Here is a 19,951-nt window from a genome sequence, read left to right on the forward strand (position 1 = left end):
GCTGCAGATTTAAAACGTCTAAATAACGTACACCCTGATATTTCCACATCTCGCCACATCATGAGACGGTTGTATTTTTCCCGGGAGGAAGGCTTGAAGTGGAGGGCCCGGGCAGCCAGTAAAACTTATTTGGGCATGCAAGTCCCCGAGTCCTGCCAGCAGCATATAGCAGAAGACATAAAACTCCAACCGAAAACCTGATGTAGACAAACTGTGCTAAGTGTTCATAAAATATCTTGATGGAGGGATTAAGGAAGGGAGAGCAGCTCGTTTTAAAATGGAGAGCAGCCCTGATGTTTTCCCTGTGCTTTCGCTGCAGTCTGATGAATGTTAAGCACCAAGATGTGTTCCTCCTGTTTTAATCACACATGGAAAAATTATTTTCTGATCATTCCCAAAGCACACAGAGGTCAGAGGTCAGGCTCGGTGTACCCAGAGCTGATGGCTGGTGGCCCTCTACTGCTTTTCTGTGGCACTTCTTTTCAAGTTCGAAGGCTCAAGATCAGAGTTTCCACTGGGGCTCAGAGGGAACGGGTTATCTTCAGCTTTAAAACTCCTGCTTTTAAAGGCTTCCTAAAACAATCCCTAAGCAGAGCCTCTGACTGTGCAGCATAATCCAGCCTAATACAGTCACATTATGAAACATAATCAGGAAGCCTAAACCTGATCTTAATTAGCCAGCAATCTACGTAATTTTATGAAAACTCCAACGCTGTCAGCAGAACTGCATGAAAATGAAGGGTGAAACTCACCATCAGCATCAGTTTGACTGTACGAGACAAATGCAACAAAAGATTAAAACAAAAAAAAACACTTGACAGCAAAAATAACACCACAGATTCATTTTCTGTCAAAGAGAAAACCTTGTTTCACCTCCTGAGCCTGTAATAACAGGCGTATAAATCGCCTACAGTCAAGTCCTCCTGTAGCAGGCCACTGAGGGTCAATCATGCAGGGAATGGATGAAAGGGGAAAGGTGCTGTGAGGAATAAACGATCCTATTCAGACAGAACAATGAAGAGGAGCGCCCAGGCAGCCGCCACATTTTTCCCTGCAACTTTTATGTTAATGTGTAATGCTGTTGATGCTCCTTATAGTTAGGGGGGGGGGGGGGGGGGGCAATTGCAGAGTAACGTGATACATAAGGCTCAAAATATATCGCTATCAGCATGCAGTTATTCTGCGATATGGCTCAATATAGATGCATCGGAAGAAGAAAAGATTCAAGAAAAGAGACATGAAGTCGACTCTGGCAACTTGATCTCGCACATCAATAAAGTATAACAAGAAGAACGCATATAATATATTGCTGCATGGATATGTTGCCCCACACGTACTGATATTGCTGATGACGGACTTATCAGAGCAGCAAATACAATAAATTATAGAAGAAACTGAATAAACAGATTCACAGACAAGCACAATCTAATAAATATTCAACAGTTTTTCAGGAACATGTATGCTGATTAACTCATTTTAAATACACAAAATTAGTTTTTTGCCTGTTATGTGTTTGTTTTCATAGAAATGTTGCATCCATTTGGATTACCCGCTGTTCATTTGTCTTAACATAAACTGCTTAATAAACTTAACAGTTAAACATATCCCAGGTAAACACCAATTTATACTGACTGCTTGTTTTAAAATAGGTTGCGCTTTTTAAACCATTTATTTTGCTGTATTTTCAGTGCAGATTTTGTAACATGACTAGAATATACTTGGATACTAAAATAAAACATCTCACATAGTTATTATTACTGTCAGAGGTTAGTCATTTTTCTTCTTTGAAACTGAGGACTCATGATTAGTGCTCCTAATACAGACCGAATGTACATAAGTATGAAGAAGGAAATAGCTTGTTAAAAAATAGCACCAGCTTTTTACTGATAAGATAAGGTTTATTTGTCACAGGCACACTTATAAACAGTACAATGCAAAGTGAAATGTATTTTTTACTGATACCAGTACTGGCAGAAATATTTGAGGGAAAGTACTCAGACAAAAAAAAAAAAATTGAATGTGTGGGAGAATTTTACAACAGAAAAATTTGGTACAGCTAAAAAATGAATTTGAAACCAAATTTTGGGGCAAAGTCAGCAGACTTTTTAGATGTTTTGTTGTGTGTAACCATTTAAATTACAATTTATTTAGATAAAACTCAAAATAACTTCCCAAATAAGAGTCATTAGCCATGTAGATACCTACAGAGATGTGCTTGCTTCTATTAAATTACTAATTTTTATTATTGCCGTTAATCCTGCTGTATGTCCGGCATTTTTCGCGCCATGATGGCGCCATTTTTTTTTTTTTTTTTTGCCAATGGCTCCATCTCGTGGATAATGAGGTAAATGACGCTTTACCGAAGCGACTCGCTTACATCATAAGTATGCGTCTGTCTTACCAGTCGCAGCAACGTGAAGAAAACATGGAGTGGCAGTTTTTGCTTTGACGTGTAACTGCTGCTCGCTTAAGTCCGCGTATCCCTACAGGCGAAGTTTGAGAGTCAAAGTGTAACGCTGGGAGCTGCAGACCGCGAGGCCGCCTAAAGTCAGGTGAACCTGAGCTATACTTTGTGGTAGTTTTGGCCAGCAGCATGGATAACCCCGAGGAAAGCGCCATTGAGCTCCACGGAGATGAGGAGATCATTGAAGTCATCGACCTGAACGAGACGGAGCCTGGCCCAGGTGGGTCTCAGCAGCACCTGCCTCCCCCCCACCTGTGGCAGCCAGTGTTTGTATAGATAGAGCAGGTGGTGACTGTGGTGTGTTGGTTTCTCTCGTAGATGATTTGGCTGATGACTTGGAGGAGGTTGACTTTGAAGACGCTGGAAACGGAGACGATGACAATGAAGGCTGGGAGACGGAGGACGAGATGGAGGCTGAGGCAGAGCAGGACGACAGCGAGCTCACTTTCTCCAAACACACTGGTGAAAGCCTCCTTCATATCTGTGCTGTCACTGTCACGTTACTTCAGGCTGCTGAAGGTTTAAACTGGCCTCTCTCCCTGCTGTCCAGGCTCGGTGTTCTGTGTGAGTTTGGACCCAGCCACGAACAGCTTGGCTGTGAGTGGAGGAGAGGATGATAAGGCCTATGTTTGGAGGGTGAGCGATGGGGAGGTTCTGCTGGAGTGCACAGGTGAGTTTTAAAGGTGGATAACCCTTTGCCCAGAGCAGCGCAGAGGGTTGGATGCTTTAAGCCTCCTCTTTGCATACACCTTTTGTCCTCTGGGGTCAAAAAAGACCCCAAATGGTTTGACTGTTATTTAAAGCATACATTGCGTTTGTCGATCAATTCTGTGTTACACCTTTAGTCCTACTTCAGTCAATGCATTACCCCAAATTTTTCCATTTGTTTTGAAATTTAGGGACAATAATTCTTGTTTATATAAAAGTATACCCCATTTTTGAATGAAAATATAATTTAAAAAAGAATTACTTAGAATTAATTTAATTTGGACTATTTGACATGTTGCAGACTGGTATTTGGCAGAGTTTAGTGAGGTTGTTTTTTTTTTTTTTAAATCATTTTTTTAATTGCAGCAAATAATTACACCATAATTACACCTTTTGTCCTCTGGGGTCAAAAAAGACCCCATCGAGTTTGACCGTTTTTAAGGAATATAAAGTGGATACTTCACCCAATTTTGTGCTACACTTTTAGTAACAAGTTCAGTCAAACACATACACACACTTTTTTTTCTCTGTTTTGAAGTTCAAGGCCAGTAAGACCTCATTTTCAAAAACTTTCACCTTTTTAATTGAGTAAAAATAATTACTCAATGGGTCAATTTTGACCCCATCGAGTTTGACTGTTTTTATAGCATACAGTATAAACTATCACCAATCTTTGTGTTTCAACTTTTTAGACAGCTTTATTCCAACTCATTAAATGACATATAAAACACGCCAACATTCATTCCCAAAACATTTTATCGTTCAAAACTTTTTTTTTCAGAAAAAACTGTCTGAATGGGCCCTAAAGGTGCATGCAAGGCAGGTAGTAATGGCGTGATCTTTGCAGATGTATTTATTGTATTTTTGGCATATTTTTAATGTCTTGAGATCATTCTGGCGTGAGCAGAATTTGCAACTACTTCTTTTGTCAGCTGGACTGACCAATAGGTAAATCACCCAGAGGTGCTGCAGGGGCAGAGGCACTCTTGCTCACAATCTTTCTCATCAGTTGATTCTTCCTCATCATTGTGAGCACAGTTCTCCACTTCTAACATTTTACATTCTACTCCATCATAATTTTCTTTTTTTTTTTTTTTTTTTTCTTCATTTCATACCCATCTTTCATTTCTGCAGCAGGTGATGTGGGGAATTCTTCAGAGGTAGAGGTAGCATGTGGTCTGTATGTTGGATCTGTCACCTTATCATTATTTTCCTCCTCTTTAGTTGATTCTTCCTCCTCATTACACTCAGCATTGTCTTCCTGGTCATTCTTTCCCACAAAACTGTTAAAAAATAGGGCACACGCCTCTGGTGCAGTACAGAGCTTCTTCCTCTGCTTGTTGCACAATGTGAAACACCTAAACACCTGTGAGAAAAGCCCTGTTTTATTTCTTTTGTTTTATTTTGCTGCTATAACCATTGTTTGATCTCACACATCAAAGATCTTTTTTTTGACCCCAGAGGACAACAGGCGTTATTAAATTCAATAAAACACCCATAATTCAGCCAAATTATGTCAAATTGATTTTAATAATGAAGAGCGTAGCATTGAACAACCCCTGTTGTTTTCAGGTCATTTGATGAAAAAAAAACAAACATATTTTGATGGCAAAAGATTTCATTTGGGGTCTAAAAAGACCCCCGGACATTATGAGGGTTAAGAAAATGCCACAGATAAAGATTGCCAGAGCTTTCTTTGTGTGGGCCGTCGATGGTGTGGAGATGGACTGGGAGAGCTTTGTCAATGGCAATCAAATCACACACAACAGCACAGGACGGTTAAAGTGACAAAATGTAGGCGAGTTTAGGCTTCGTTTTTGAAACCAAAACAACCCAGACAGGGAGCAAACATAGATGTCTTTAATCCTTTATGAAAACTCTCCCTTGCCAACCTTTCTGCAAACACTTGCAGTCTGACTTGGAGTGGCTGCAATCACTCTGAGAGAGAATGTCAAAGGTTTGCAAATAATTATGTAATTTATGAATGCAGGTTGCCAACATTTTACAATCAATCTGAATGAGCCTTTGCTGATGAGCGCAACTCGAGGGGACTCGACTCAGCTGGCTGCCAGCTGGCTGCCAGCTGGCTGTGTTATGGTCATATTCTTCAAACATTCAGTGTTACACTCTCATAGCCTAACAAAGTTTGACGTAGCTCGCTAACCCATTAATCTCACTTCATAACTCAGCCCACTGATCACTGAAAGCTTTCCACAAAGCCATTTATTCTCTCCCCTCTTTGCCTCTGCAGGTCACAAAGACTCGGTGACGTGTGCCATGTTCAGCCATGACTCCTCCTTGGTGGCTTCTGGTGACATGAGCGGCTTGATTAAAGTCTGGAAAGTAGAAACCAAAGAAGAGATCTGGTCCTTCGAAGTGGGAGATCTGGAGGTAAGGGTGTGTGTGTGTGTGTGTGTGTGTGTGTGTGTGTGTGTGTGTGTGTGTGTGTGTGTGTGTAAAGTCTTATAAAGCAGGACTTTATAAGGACTTTATAAGAAAATATGACTGCTCAGTCTGAGAATTTGTGGCCTTGTGGAGGAAGTGAGTGATCATGACGGTTGAGTCGCCCTTTTCTTAAGTCACACAACCTCCAGAGCTGATAAAATGCACTCACTGGCTGCTAGTAGGAAATTCAGTGGAATTTGGAGGAAAGTGTGTGTGTGTGTGTGTGTGTGTGTGTAAAAAAGCTGTAACATTCTTCTGCAGTGGTTGGAGTGGCATCCCTGTGCTCCGGTGCTGCTGGCGGGAACAAACGATGGCAGCGCGTGGATGTGGAAGATCCCCGCGGGAGACTGTAAAACATTCCAGAGTCCTGCGTGTCAGGCCACCAGTGGCAAAGTCCTCCCTGATGGTGAGAGACGGGAGACAAAAAGTCCCCCCTCCCCCCAAAAAAAACAAACAAACAAAAAAAACAAACTCACCTTTATCCAAGTAAAGTGTTAAAAAAAATGAGCCTGAAGGTATCCAGTGATTATAAGTCAAAGTTTACTTACACTAGCAGAACTAATAATGCTAATTATGTATGACATTTCCTTCTTTTTTCAATTAAAATGTTTTATATTTATGTGAGTAATTTAACGTATTTAATGCAGCATGTAGGCTTTAAAATAGTTTTAGCCTTTTATGTGGGTTTGATTTGAATGTAAAGTGGAATGCTGTGTCACTTGTTTGACTCTAAACTTGACAGTTTCAGTAGAATAAGGTGTAGCACTTAGCAGGAAATGCCCTGCGACCGGCTGCTGACTTGTCCAGGGTGTACCCAGTGCCCTGTGGCAGCTGGGATAGGCTTCGGTCACCCCAAGGCCCTGCGTCGGATAAGTGGAACAAGGTGGATGGATGGAGGATGTAGCAGGAAATACTCGGCTAAAGATTAATTTGGAAATACTCTGAGGTTTACATGATGGAGCTGCAGGGACACCAACTCCCTAACAGTGAATGCACTGAACTAGCTGTGGTTTTCACACACTCACACAATCAGACGGCTGGTTAATGACTCTGATCTGGACATTTGATCAAGTGATCCCTCATTAATGTCTAGAAAACAGCTCTTGTCAATTTTTGCACATTTGGTTTGTAGATTTGGTTTTAAATGGATAAAACTGTGTGTACACTTTTACCCATATTGGTCCTCAGTCCTCAAAGGTTTTGTAAATAAATAGCCTATGCATATCATTTTTTTCCCCCTCCAGGTAAACGTGCTGTGGTGGGTTATGAGGATGGAACAGTACGCATGTGGGACTTGAAGCAGGGAAATGCTATCCATGTCATCAAAGGTGGGTCTGGCACATAGTGTGTTTGCTATATGAGTTTAAGAATTAGGAAAACCTGTCAAATTACAGCCTTATGTATAGAAAAACTGACATTCTGGAGAACAAGTCATATCATGGTGCTGCTATAGCTCCAGTGGTAAAGTCATCATTGTGATGAGAAAACACAGATAAAACACTGTGTATTGCCCTGCTTTTAGCTTAATAGTGTATATTCTAGATGAAAGGAGTCACATATAAACAGATGGAAAACCAGGAAAAGTACCAGACAGTAATGCAGAGTTATGGCCCAGTAAAGAAAGGAGACAGCAAAAACTCCAATCTTGTGTAAACGAATTACTGTTTGTAGGCTGTATTTGGAGAAAGTGGTTTAAGGACTGTAAATGGTTGTGATCAACTAGAATAAGTATAGGTAGTAAATGCTTATCACCATTCTTGGTTTAAAAAATAGACTATAAACAGCACTGTGTGCACGTCTTGAGCCACCTCTTATTTCTTTATACTTTTCTTCCACGGAGCCAGACTTTCTTGTCAAAGTGCTTTTTTTTTTTTCCAGTCCTGTCCTTGTACCTGACCATTTTTAGAGGAATGCTTTTGTCTCTTAAGCCACTTAACACTGACCTATGACTCATTCAAACAGAAAAAGGCTTCTACCTCAAAGGGATGAACCAGTGTTGTGTCTACACATAACAGATAACTTAGCAAAGAACTAATTTTAGTTTAGTGAGGGATGGCTCCAGACTTTTGCACAACACTTTAATTGCAAAAACTTGCATCATGTTCTTAATTTTTGCTTTTTCTTGCCTGACAGGTCAGGATGGACACCAGGGGGCGCTAACCTGCCTGGCTTGCAATAAGGACGGCTCTCTGATGCTGTCGGGTTCAGTGGACGGCTGTGCCAAGCTCATCAACACCAGCACGGGCAAGGTGGGTGCCATAAAGAACCAATAAGAAGCAGGTAGGGAAAGAAGGAGGAAGTATAATTTAGCAGCGTCCAATCCCTGTGTCTCTGTGTGAAGGTGGTTGGCATGTTTTCTGTGGAAGGAGACAAAGGAAAAGGATCAAAAGACGAAGAAGAATCCAACTCAGTGGAATCTGTGGGATTCTGCAACATGTGAGTTGACTGCACGGACAGAATAAGAAATGCCAAAGGAAAAACTGCATGTGCTCGCCTCAGCTCCTTAACCGTTTCATCTTTCTCGGCCTTTCCAGCCTGCCGCTGATAGCTGTTGCTTACCTGGACGGGACTCTGGCCATATACGATCTCTCGACGCAAGCCCTGAGGCACAGATGCCAGCATGAGGTAACAAGCAGCAGAAAGTGGGACTGTGCGTGTTTAGTTTGGTCCCCCTCGGGTTCATGCTCGTTTCAGGTCTGTGTACCGCTTTGCAGTCATATCAGAAATCCTCCCAGAATTAGGGAGGTTTGTTTGAAGGGATGTTGCTCGTGTGCAGATAATGTGGAAGAGGACAAGTTTGGATGTAATTTTGGCAGTTTACTGAAAAAGGAATTAAAATATCAAGCCCCTTTTCTCCAGCTTGTAATAAGCATCAACTCATTGCGTCACGTTTATTTGATTTATTTTGCTTTTTTGGCCACAGCGGCTTTTATCAGCAGTGGAGGGAGACAGGAAATGGGGGAAAGAGACAGGGGAAGACACGCGGGCAAACTGGCGACAGGCCGGGACTCGAACCCGCGCCTCCCGCAACGCGGCATATGTATGTGCTCGCCAGCTTCATCACTAAGCCACCCGGGCGCCCCGCGTCACGTTTATTTTAACACAGACGTCGGTCTCGCCTTTGCCTGTTTTACATCTCTCTGTGTTCCTCCAGGCTGGCATCGTTCAGCTGAAGTGGGAGGAGTCTTCTTCTGTGGTGTCCACCTGCAGTTTAGACGGCACACTGCGTTTATGGGACGCTCGTTCCGGCAACATGGTGTCTGAGTACAGGGGCCACACTGCAGAGATTCTGGACTTCACCTTCAACAGGTACGACTCCACAGTAAGACAGCACACAACAGCGCACAGGCCAGGACTCTGTGCCCTGCTCAAGGACACTTGCACTAGAATTTAGGGATACATACTTTTGCTGCCAAAACAGTCATTGACAGTGGGGTTTGTTTTCTTTTTTTGTTTTTTTTTTCTTTTTCTTTTTCTTTGTTGATCCATTTTCTTCCAGTCAATTCCAAAAATGGCAGCAGTAGAAGAAGAAGTATCCCTAAATGTTTAGGAGGAAACTGCAGTACTGGACTGGTCATAGGTGTTTTGGACTTCTCTGACACATTGTGTAGTGCCGTTTTTTTTTTTTTTTTTTTTTTTTTTTTTTTTTTTTTTTACAGCTCAGAGTTTCAGAGAGATTTGGCGTAAGAACCTACCTGTGGTCTAGGTTTAATGCAGAAGAGTAAATCCTGCATAATCAGGGCTGTTACATTCAAAAGAAGATGATATTTCCATCTGGATTTATCCTTGACAGCATGGCTCTGTGATGGGAATTTCCCACCCTTCCACTGCATGTTCATAGCTGCTTTTCTCCACTCTGGTTATCCCTGTGGAAAACCAGAGGTGAAAAGAGCAGCAAGAGAACAGCTGACATCATTGAGAACAGATCAGACAGCAGCAGCAGCAGGAGGAGGAAGAGATGAAGTGGTTTGCAAAGCAACTTACAGACGCACATCCGCAAATTACAACTCAGTTCTCCAGTATGAGATTTTTCCAGTTATATGTGTAAAGGTATGAGCTAGCTCTGAAATCAGCTGATCTGCTAGGATTACAGCTGAGTGTGAGTTTGAGCTGCTTGAACTAATCCTGTGCCCGATTTGTGGTATTAAAAAGGGTCTTTAAAAGTCTCCTGCATACGCAGTCTGGTTATAAGCTCAGTCTGTCTCCTCAGTGCTTTGAGGAAAACAGGAAATGGATTTGCTTTTTACTAATTGTGAAGGCATTATGGTATGTTTTTTATATATTTTTTTTTTTACTAAAAAAGTGGAACCAGAATGAACCAGAAAATAAAAATTCAAATGTTGATTAGATTTACTCTCAAAGTGAAGATCTATATCTTTTCTTTTCCTTTTAGTTATGTTTGTAAGAACACTTTTTACTGCAGCGACAAATAATTCAAGACCCAAACAGCTGAAGTTGCAAAGCAAAAATAAAAAAACCTCAGAAAAACTTTAAAAAAAAATCACTCAACTATTTATAATAAAAATCCATGTGAACCTAGCCAACTTTGAGCGGGTTAAAATAAATATTTACTGTGTCTGTTTCCACTCTCTCTCTCGATCACATCCTGCCTGTCCTCGTCTCTCCTCAGGGAAGCGACTCTCGCTGTAACCGCTTCAGGAGACAACAAGGTGAAAGTCTTCTGCCTCCAAAGACCCGATCGGTAAAAGTCAGACAGAAGACAAAAGGAAGAGAAGAGAGAATATTTTAAGAGATGAGACTTCCTGTTCTCTTCTTCCTTCTCCTCAGGATGTTCAAATATTCTCTTGTTTGTTCTTGGCTGATTTTTGTAGGACTGTAGCAACCAAAAGCTTTATCTTTTTTTTTAATTTTGTTCCCATCAGCACTTCACGTTTGCTTAATGGGCAGATGTTTAAGCCTCTTCAAGGAAACCTTAAGTAACTGAGAGTCTTTAAAACAAACTGTTCACTATTTTTGGCCCCAGTATGCTTTTGTTCAAGAATGTGAAAGTCAAAGAGTGATTTATTGCAGTGTCCTGCCCCTGACGTCCTCCAGATGAATAAGGAACACAGGAGGACGTGTGCGGGCTCAGCTCCCTGATACCACACTTTCATGTAAACTCAACTGTAAATATGAAAAAATAAATAATATACTTTCTTCTGGGTAACCCTTAAATTGTGTTGTGTTCACTCCAAACTCAGATCAGATTTTTCTGAATTTGTCAGAAGATGCATCATGAAGCTGGAGCCATTTTGATGGGAAAGGGTGCAACTTACTGTAAACTCTTTTAGTTCAAGTGGTTGCTTGGTCTGTATTTGGTTCAGTTTTATCTGTTTTATATCGCTTCATTAGATTAAGTAAGAGGAGGATGTGAGTCAGGCTGAATACGTCAGGTCCCCGATGAAGGCAGATCTTAGCCAAACTACAGTCAACATAGACAAGACCGAAAACAGGAGTTTGAAAACCCAAAATACCCAATTTATAGTTTAAAAACAGGTCTAATAACCAGGTTTAATATTGACTAGAAGCCATAAATCCTTCTGTCCTCTCATTTTGTAAATAAACTTTAAAATGGACCATCTGTTATTGTCTGGTTTTTAACCTTACAGTATAAACGCCTTGAGGTGATTTGGTGCTATATAATTAAAACTGAATTAAAAAACACAAGTGCAGTACTGTGCAAAAGTCTTGAGCCACCCCTTATTTGTTTATATTTTGCTTCCAAGGAGCCAATTTTTTTTTTTTTAAGTGGTCTTGAACAGTAGCTCTCCAGGCTGTCTGAAGGTCTTTCAGAGTGTTTCTTTGGACATTGGCTGATTTTTCACTCCATTTCAGTTCAGTCCTTGTACCTGACCATTTTCAGAGGAATGTTTTGTTTTTTTATTATTATTATTAATCCACTGTCTGTTAAGCCACTTAACACTGACTTACGAATCATTCAAGTGTGAAAAAAGGAACTGAACTCCAGGGATGAACCAGTGGTGTTTACACATAACAGATAGCTTGGCAAAGAACCAATTTTAAAGCTCCATTATCATAAAGCACTTTGTTGCGAGCAGCCTGTCGCGAAAACACAATCTGTTCCTCTTGCTTTAGTTGAATCTGTGAAAAATTTCAAACATAACAGTTTCCTGCATCAACAAAATAGTTTCCAAAGAGCTATTAGCTGAAAACTTGGCATATCTCAGTATGGAGTGCTGTGTGTCCTTATAAATTTGAGGAAACTGGAAAAGTTGAGGACAAAAAAAGTGACAAGCCTAAAAAAACCCAAAAACTACAGCAGATGAGCAGCATCTGAAAATCACAAATAGGGAAAAAAATCCAGCAGTGACCTGATACGGGACCTTCGAGATGCAACAGGACCTTCAACTGATCCATCTGCTGTTCACTGAAACCTCATCAGAAATGGTCTCAGTGGAAGGGTGGCTGTCAGGAAGCCATTCTTAAGGAAGGGAAACAGGGGGAAAAGGCTGAGGTATGCCACATTACTCAAGAACTGGACTGAAAATCAGTGGAAACAGGTCTGATGGAGAGATGAATTCAAATTTAAAATCTTTGTTTAAAATTGTTGTCAAGGTGTAACGGAGAGACAGAACACAGACACCCGTAAAACTTGGTGGGGGCTCTGTCATGGTCTGGGGCTGCATTTCAGCCAGTGGCGTTGGATGAACACAGGAAAGTACCACCAGATTTTGATCCGTCATTCAGTACCATCTGTAAAGTGGTCAGTTTGCAGTGCCTTAAGTTTTCAGCATGACTGATCCCAAACACACCGCCAATGTACTAAAAGCACACCTGGATAGAAAAACACACAATAGAGCACTGTGAGTGTGGGATCATGCTGACAGCTATTCCTGGTGGAAGATGCCACTGAAGGTGGTTGAAAACAACAGGGCTTATGTCCTGTGGGATTTCAAGTTCTAGACAGACAAGCAGGTGCTGGTAATAGGAACATTAGGAGCTGTAACCCCCAAAGTGTAAGAGTGGCTCATGCAGATTTCAGGGGTCTGTTGTTATCTTTGCTGTTAGATGTATAATGTACACTATACTGCCAAAAGTATTCATTCACCCATCCAAATCATTGAATTCGGTGTTCCAATCAATTCCACGGCCACAGGTGTGTAAATCGAGCACCTAGGCATGCAGACTGTTTCTACAAGCATCTGTTAAAGAATGGGTCGCTCTCAGGAGCTCAGTGAATTCCAGCATGGTACCGTGATACGATGCCACCTGTGCAATAAGTCCAGTTGTGAAATTTCCTCGCTACTAAATATCCCACAGTCAGCTGCTAGTGGTATTATAACAAAGCGGAAGCAACTGGGAGTGACAGTAACTCAGCCACAAAGTGGAAGGCCATGTAAAATCACACAGTGGGGTCATTGGATGCTGAGGTGTATAGTGCGTAGAGAGCTTCATGGAATGGGTTTCCATGGCCGAGCAGCTGCATCTAAGCCTTACATCACCAAGCACAATTCAAGCGTTGGATGCAGTGGAGTAAACTGGACTCTAGAGCAGTGGAGACGTGTTCTCTGGAGTGATGAATCACGCTTCTCCATGTGGCAATCCGGTAGACGAGTCTGGGTTTGGTGGTTGTCAGGAGAACAGTACTTGTCTGACTGCATTGTACCAAGTGTAACGTTTGGTGGAGGGGGGGTTATGGTGTGGGGTTGTTTTTCAGGAGTTGGGCTCAGCTCCTTAGGAACTCTTAATGCTTCAGCATACCAAGACATTTTGAACAATTTCATGTTCCAAACTTTGTGGGAACAGTTTGGGGATGGCCCCTTCCTGTTCCAACATGACTGCACACCAGCGCACAAAGCAGGTCCATAAAGACGGATGAGCGAGTTTGGTGTGGCACAGAGTCCTGACCTCAACCCAACAGAACACCTTTGGGATGAATTAGAGTGGAGACTACAAGCCAGGCCTTCTTGTCCAACATCAGTGTCTGACCTCACAATTGTGCTTCTGGAAGAATGGTCAAAAATTCCCATAAACACTAAACCTTATGGAAAGCTGTCCCAGAAGAGTTGAAGCTGTTATAGCTGTAAAGGGTGGCCCAACATCATGTTAAACCCTATGGATTAAGAATGAGCTGTCACTCAAGTTCATATGTATGTGAAGCCAGATGAGTGAATACTTTTGGCTATATAGTGTAGTTATTAGATAGTCTAGCCATCAAAAATCAATGGTTTTAGTGTAGTTTGTGCTGAAGGCAGTGGTACACTAGAACAAAACAAACAGCTCAGTCTACGTGACGGTCCTTGTGATGATTACATTTTGCTGTGAAACAAGTGGATACTTTTCATGCCACTTTAGTAGCCTGAACCATATTTTTCACAATCAGAAACCACATTATTAGCTGACCAGTCTCCAAGTTGCTTATTAAAACAGAAGACCAGCATGACCTTATGCCTTTACATTAGTGTGTGACAGAGAAGAGCCTATTAAACATAAAGGTCATGGTCATTGCATCTGGTAGAAAGTGGGGTAAAAGGATTGCAGCAGTGACTCATTGCATTTTATATTGTGCAGCCTAGTGTGCAATCATGTATTCATGGGAAAAAGAATCAAGAGTGAACATGGACTCGTTACTCACACCTATATCTTACTGAGGCAGCTGGCTTTTTGGGGTTTCAAGTGTAACGACTGATTACTTAAATTCTGTTGTTCTTGTTTCTGCCCTCTGCTCCTCCTCTCCTCTCTGAGTTTTACTCCAGGATGACAAAAACAAGCGTCAGCCAGCATCCTGCGCACAAGTGGTTCTTCCTTGTACCACAGTTCACTCGGTCAGCGTCTGTATCTTTAGCTGCAGCTGTACACAGACAGGCAGTCAAACAGTTGCACAGACGAACCTATTTGTGCAGTATGGTATACATTGTTTTAGCTGATGTGATATTTAGGTTAAAGCCAGCGGAACAGCACTTTCAATCTCTTTTATATTCAGGGTATAAAATATGCAGCAAAAACTGACAAACAGATCATTTGTCATTGCATTGTGACAGGTACAGGAGGCCGAATACAATGTCTAGATGGATTATCACCTTTAGAGCTTGATGGAACCACAGTCGACCTATTAAATTACTGCTCATATTCTATGAGGACAACTGTGCCGACAACAGATGCTGAACAAATCGGCCGAGCAGAGAAAGGCAGGTGCTGATGCCAAGGTAAACATGAGTGGAACAGGAGGCAAGTGACAAACCCATTAACAATACGGCCTTACAAAGGCAGAGCTGTAACCACAGAAACAGTCAGGACGGGGATGAAAGCTTGAAGAACCAGTATGTATATGAGCTGCAACCGCTGCAGCCACCATGATGTTATTTTTATTTTGAAAGGTTAAAACGTACATCTTAAAAAAACACTATGTTTCATTCCTAAATAGAAAAAAAATGCTTTAGTGGTTGATTGTTAGACTTGATTAATTTATGTCATCTTAGAAAAGTCCTGTGTATGGGCTCAGATTTGGGTATGAAATTAGTTTATTTGTCTGATAAATAATAATCTTATTTTAAATTTTAAACAAATTTATGATAGATTCCTAAAATATTTCTGCTTTCTTTTGGTGGTTTAATAAATTTGTTAAACACTGTACATCATATATAAATATGTACATATTAAAATATGTGATATCTAGACACTTTAACCAGTTTGAGCTAACTTTGCTAAGCTAGGCCAGTTAGCTTTTAGCTAGGCTTGTTAGTTTTGCTACTTTTAAAAGTATAATTTAAAATGTTTAATGTGGTGAAACAAAGTCAGCTTATATATAGAATTAAAACTTAAAAGTAACTTTAAAGTATCGAAAATATGAAAATATACACTGGGTTTAGCTAAACCATGACTCAGCTAGCTGAAGCTGTCGCTACACCGTGTTTTTATGTCATGATATTTTATTTATTTATTTAATTTTTTTGTTCACAGAATTATAAATTTTTATATAGCATTTTATGGTAATTCAATACTGTACAGTAACTTTATTTTGGCTTTGTATTATATTATAAATCTTTAAAAAAAAAAAATTGCCTCCAGAAAAAACATTTGACAGCTTTTAAAGCAAGCTGGAATTTTAAGTACCACACTGTTAAAATAATTTTAAAAATACATTTCGGGTGGCAAAGAATACAGGAAGTGGAATTTGTAGAACAAATTAGTGCCACTACAAACATAGAAAAGTTCATAAGTGGTGCCACAGAAGCCAGCATTGATCTCCTTTGGCAGTCGAGCACTATTAGTCTTATCACATTACATATTTCCATTGTAATAATAAACCTGGAGATAATTTATTTAATGTTGAGTAGGACCTGGTGTTCCAGGAAGAACAAGAAGCACCATCTTCACATTTGTAATGTAAAGCTGCTGTGCTTTCTTGTCCTCCCTGTGTAGTGTCTCTCCAGACGCCCCTGGCCTCGGGAACGTTTGTGTTTAAAACCCATTATCTGATTGTAGCTCGTCCATCAATACAGCACCAGGTCTGCACAAAAGTAGCAGGGAAGAAGACTCTGTGTTTTGGCAAAAACAGGTCACTGCTGGCCTCCCATTCAACATTGTGTTCAAATGTTATACATGTGTGACAGCTGTTATAAATTCTGATATATACATGATTGTATATATAGGTCACTTCATCTGAGCATTTGTTTTGACCTACTTTAAAGTACTGATTACATTGCTGAGCATACTGATAGAAATATGGCAAAGTGATGTTTTCATGTAGAACAAGAAAGAGAAAAGTAACAGAAATTTGACAGAACACCTGCCCCAAACTGATGTTTGTTGAGCAGCAACTGAAAAAAAGCAAATATTACAAATAATTCCTGTACTAGTTATGGTAAATCTACACCTATGGGGATTTGAATAAATAGTTCAATATGCTGATAAATACATCTGCTTTTTGCCAATAGAGTTAACAGTATGTTACTGCTAGCCAACGCACCTGGCTGTTTGCATCTACCAAACTACACGTTGTTGTTTTTACCTTTTTATTTACAAGGTGAATATGATTTAATGGCCACTTTGTGAGGTATATCAGTTCAACCGCTTTTTAATGCAAATGTCTAATCACATGGCAGCAACTCAATGCATGTAGACATGTAGACGTGGTCAAGATGACCTGCTGGAGTTCAAACCGAGCATCAGAATGGGCAAAAAGGGTGATTTAAGTGGCTTTTAGTGTGTCATTGTTGTTGGTGCCAGAGCATCTCTGAATGCACCGCATGTCAAACCTTGAAGCATATGAGCTACAGCGGCAGAAGTCCACACCAGGTGCCATATTTTCTTGGCACACTTTAGGCCACTTTATACCAGCTGAGCATCATTTAAATGTCACAGCCTACCTGAGTATTGCTGCTGGCCATGTCCATCCCTTTATGACCCCAGTGTATCCATCTACTAACGGCTGCGTTCAGCAGGATAATGCACCATGTAAATCTGCAGCAACTGTGATGCTATCATGTCAGCATGGACCTAAATCTCTGAGGAGTGTTTGCAGCTATCAACTATCTGGTAAGATGAAAAATATAAGACTTTTCCCAAAATGTCCAATATCTGATTAATCAGCATTTAAATGCATTAAATGTTCTTTATATACAAAATATAAACACAGATGAGAACAGGGTACTGTCCATGGAGCTCAGAACTCCAACTAGCTGCTAACAAACAAGCAGACCTGGATTTATTTCTGGAAAACTGAATTTGTAAATTCCAACCCAGCAATAGTTATTACATCAATATACTGAAAATATTTTTCTGTTGCCGAGTGGCACAGCCTAGATTGTTGTCTTTATCTCAACTTTTATATGTTTTAAACATTATATTACAAATGCAGCCTATTAAATATGTAAAATTCATCTTAAAGTATAAAAACTCCTCAAAAATGAAATAATGATGATAATGAAAACATCTTTTTTATTCATATAGACTGCTAACAGCGGACTGCTATTTTATTAAAAGGTGACACAAGGCGCAAATTAAAAAATATGGAACTATGTATAAAAGATAATTGCAACAAAGTGATGTGAATAGAATATTTAAGAACAATGTAAAGAAGAACTGCTCTGTTTATATACTTTATTTCTGTATATTTTTCCCTTTTTTATTTCTACATTTATGTATTGACATGCCACACGAACTGATTGAATTTCCTTTTTTTTTCTTTTGTCTTCACAAAATCTAAAGCGATATCACCAAACCTTACTTCCTTCAATCACATCTACAGAGGAAGTTTTCTCTGTACAGCTTCTAACTGCTGGAAACAGTGGGAGTTAAAAAAATAATGTTTGGGACCTCCTTGAAATTGTAATCGTGCTTGCGGTTAGAAATCATAAATATTTGGGCTACATGTTGCAGAAGCTTGGCTGGAGTATCTGAACATTCACTATTTAAAATGATAAGAACCTGGAATGTTCTTATTATTTTAATGCTGCAGCGACAACACCAGCTCCCTCTTCCACTCATTGGACAGCGGTGAAAAATATCTGGGTCGACGAATGTAAAAGAATACAAAGACAGAATTAGTTGGTCAGCAGTTAGCGGGCACTGGGGCCTCATCCTCAGTGGCTCCTCCTCAGGAAAAGATACTTTTCCAGCTGCCTCCTCCTCCTCCTGCTTTAGAGCGCACTTCCCCTTTAAAGTATCAGAGAGGAAGCTGCACACTTGGTTGCTCACTCTGTCTCTTTCTTAGGATTTGCAAAGGCTGCTGGGGGCAAGTTCACTGAGGAGATCTTAAAGGATAAAGAAGAGGTAGTTTATGCTGCATCTGGTTAGTTTTTGCAGCCGCTGGATATGAAACGAAGACGAGTCGAGAAGTCATCAGAAGAGGAGACTGACAGGAAACTGCATTTTATTTAAAATCCTCCTCACAAGTGACACACGACTGGACTGTTTGTCACAAAAAGGTAAAGGTTTTGCTGATTCTTGCTTTCTGTCTCAAAAGGTTCACATTTTATTTCAACTACTGACATGTTTTTTTTCTTTTTCTTCAGTTATATTGCTGTTCTAACCTCATCTAATATTTTTCTGCATTAACATGACAACTGTTTTATTTAATGAAAGACCGGCTTTTATGCTGGACACTTTTTATTAGTGGAAAGTTCTGGAAAAATGACTTTAAAAATTAACTCAAGAACCTCTCAAAGCTTCTCGGAAACCATTATAACGCATTAAGGCTGCGATGTTAAAAAAAAATCAATGTGTTTTTGTGTATTTGCCTTTTAAGACCTTTTAAAGACACTGTTTGCTAAGAGTGTAACAGGACTTTGATACCATTAAACTCCCATCACCGAGTTTTTTTTACATGTATATGAATGCTGGAAACATTCACGTGTTATATATATAATGTGAATTGCTGTGTAAAAACTGTTGGGTGGTTATAAAAAAAAAATGCTCCTGTTTTGAATTGCTGTTTTATTTCAGAAGAATTGAAACTGGCTGATCAAAGAGCATTTAGACATAAAACATGGGAGCAGTGTGTGGTTTATTATAGGTCAGTGTGACAATCTGCACATTTTCCCCTGACTGTAAACTAAGTGTGACAGGATATGCATCTCTGTGAAGTATAATACATACAAGAGGAGTTGAATTATTAGAGGACATTTGCCTCTTGTCCAGCATTGCAGGCTATAGTTGGCTTTTTCTCCTTTAGCTTATCCTGAGTGAGTGTTTTATGAGTGACTCAGCTGCTCGCTCACACAAAAGGACCAAAGAGAAAACTGTGATCTATAGACGGGAGTGCAAATAGCGAGCTCGCGTATCACGGCGTGTGCTCTTGTTAATTTCCTTTTCCAATTTGTCACCTTAAATTTCCAGCTTCACATTCAGATCAGATTTGAATCCCCTCTTTTTCCACTTCTGTGCGGGATATGAATTTTTCTTGGTCCTTGACCCTGAATCACTCCTTGTCCCTCTGGAGAGAAAATAAATCACTTTGAATTTTATCTAATTATTTGCAATAGACTCCAGTTGCTGCTTGAGGTTTGCGATGACCACGTAGTTTTAAAATGACCTAGTTAAAACCGTACTCAACTATCTGGGCCTATTTCACAATTTTAAGGCAGATTGTCCTGTTTTCAGGTACTAAAGTGATGAAAGTTTAAAAAGAACTGACATATTTAGGAACTTTTAAATCATATTTCTTATAATACATGGTTATCTAATGAGGCTTAAATCTGTTTTTTTGTTTGAAATGCAGACTATTTTTGCTTTTAAATCTATTTTGTGTTGTTTTCAGTCATCCTTATTCTTTTTGACTTCATTATAAACATATTGCCTGTGATTATTTAGCTCATGATCTCTGTTCACTTGTATTTTCTTTCCTTTCAGGCCTCCTCACACTTCTCGCGA

At 40.1% G+C, this 19,951-nt stretch overlaps 1 protein-coding gene across 1 annotated transcript; it reads left to right on the top strand.

The window, feature by feature from the left end:
- The first annotated feature begins 2,348 nt into the window (after positions 1-2,348).
- Positions 2,349-11,145, top strand: aamp (angio-associated, migratory cell protein). The gene is made up of 11 exons (XM_030749552.1): positions 2,349-2,684; positions 2,783-2,926; positions 3,015-3,134; positions 5,424-5,563; positions 5,879-6,023; positions 6,862-6,945; positions 7,751-7,866; positions 7,959-8,053; positions 8,152-8,242; positions 8,772-8,926; positions 10,248-11,145. The coding sequence occupies exons 1-11, from the start codon at positions 2,594-2,596 to the stop codon at positions 10,321-10,323; spliced, it is 1,257 nt and encodes a 418-aa protein (XP_030605412.1). The 5' UTR covers positions 2,349-2,593; the 3' UTR covers positions 10,324-11,145.
- Positions 11,146-19,951: the final 8,806 nt, after the last annotated feature.

The sequence above is a fragment of the Archocentrus centrarchus genome, chromosome 2 (genome assembly GCF_007364275.1).
Source record: "Archocentrus centrarchus isolate MPI-CPG fArcCen1 chromosome 2, fArcCen1, whole genome shotgun sequence".
NCBI lineage: Eukaryota > Metazoa > Chordata > Actinopteri > Cichliformes > Cichlidae > Archocentrus > Archocentrus centrarchus.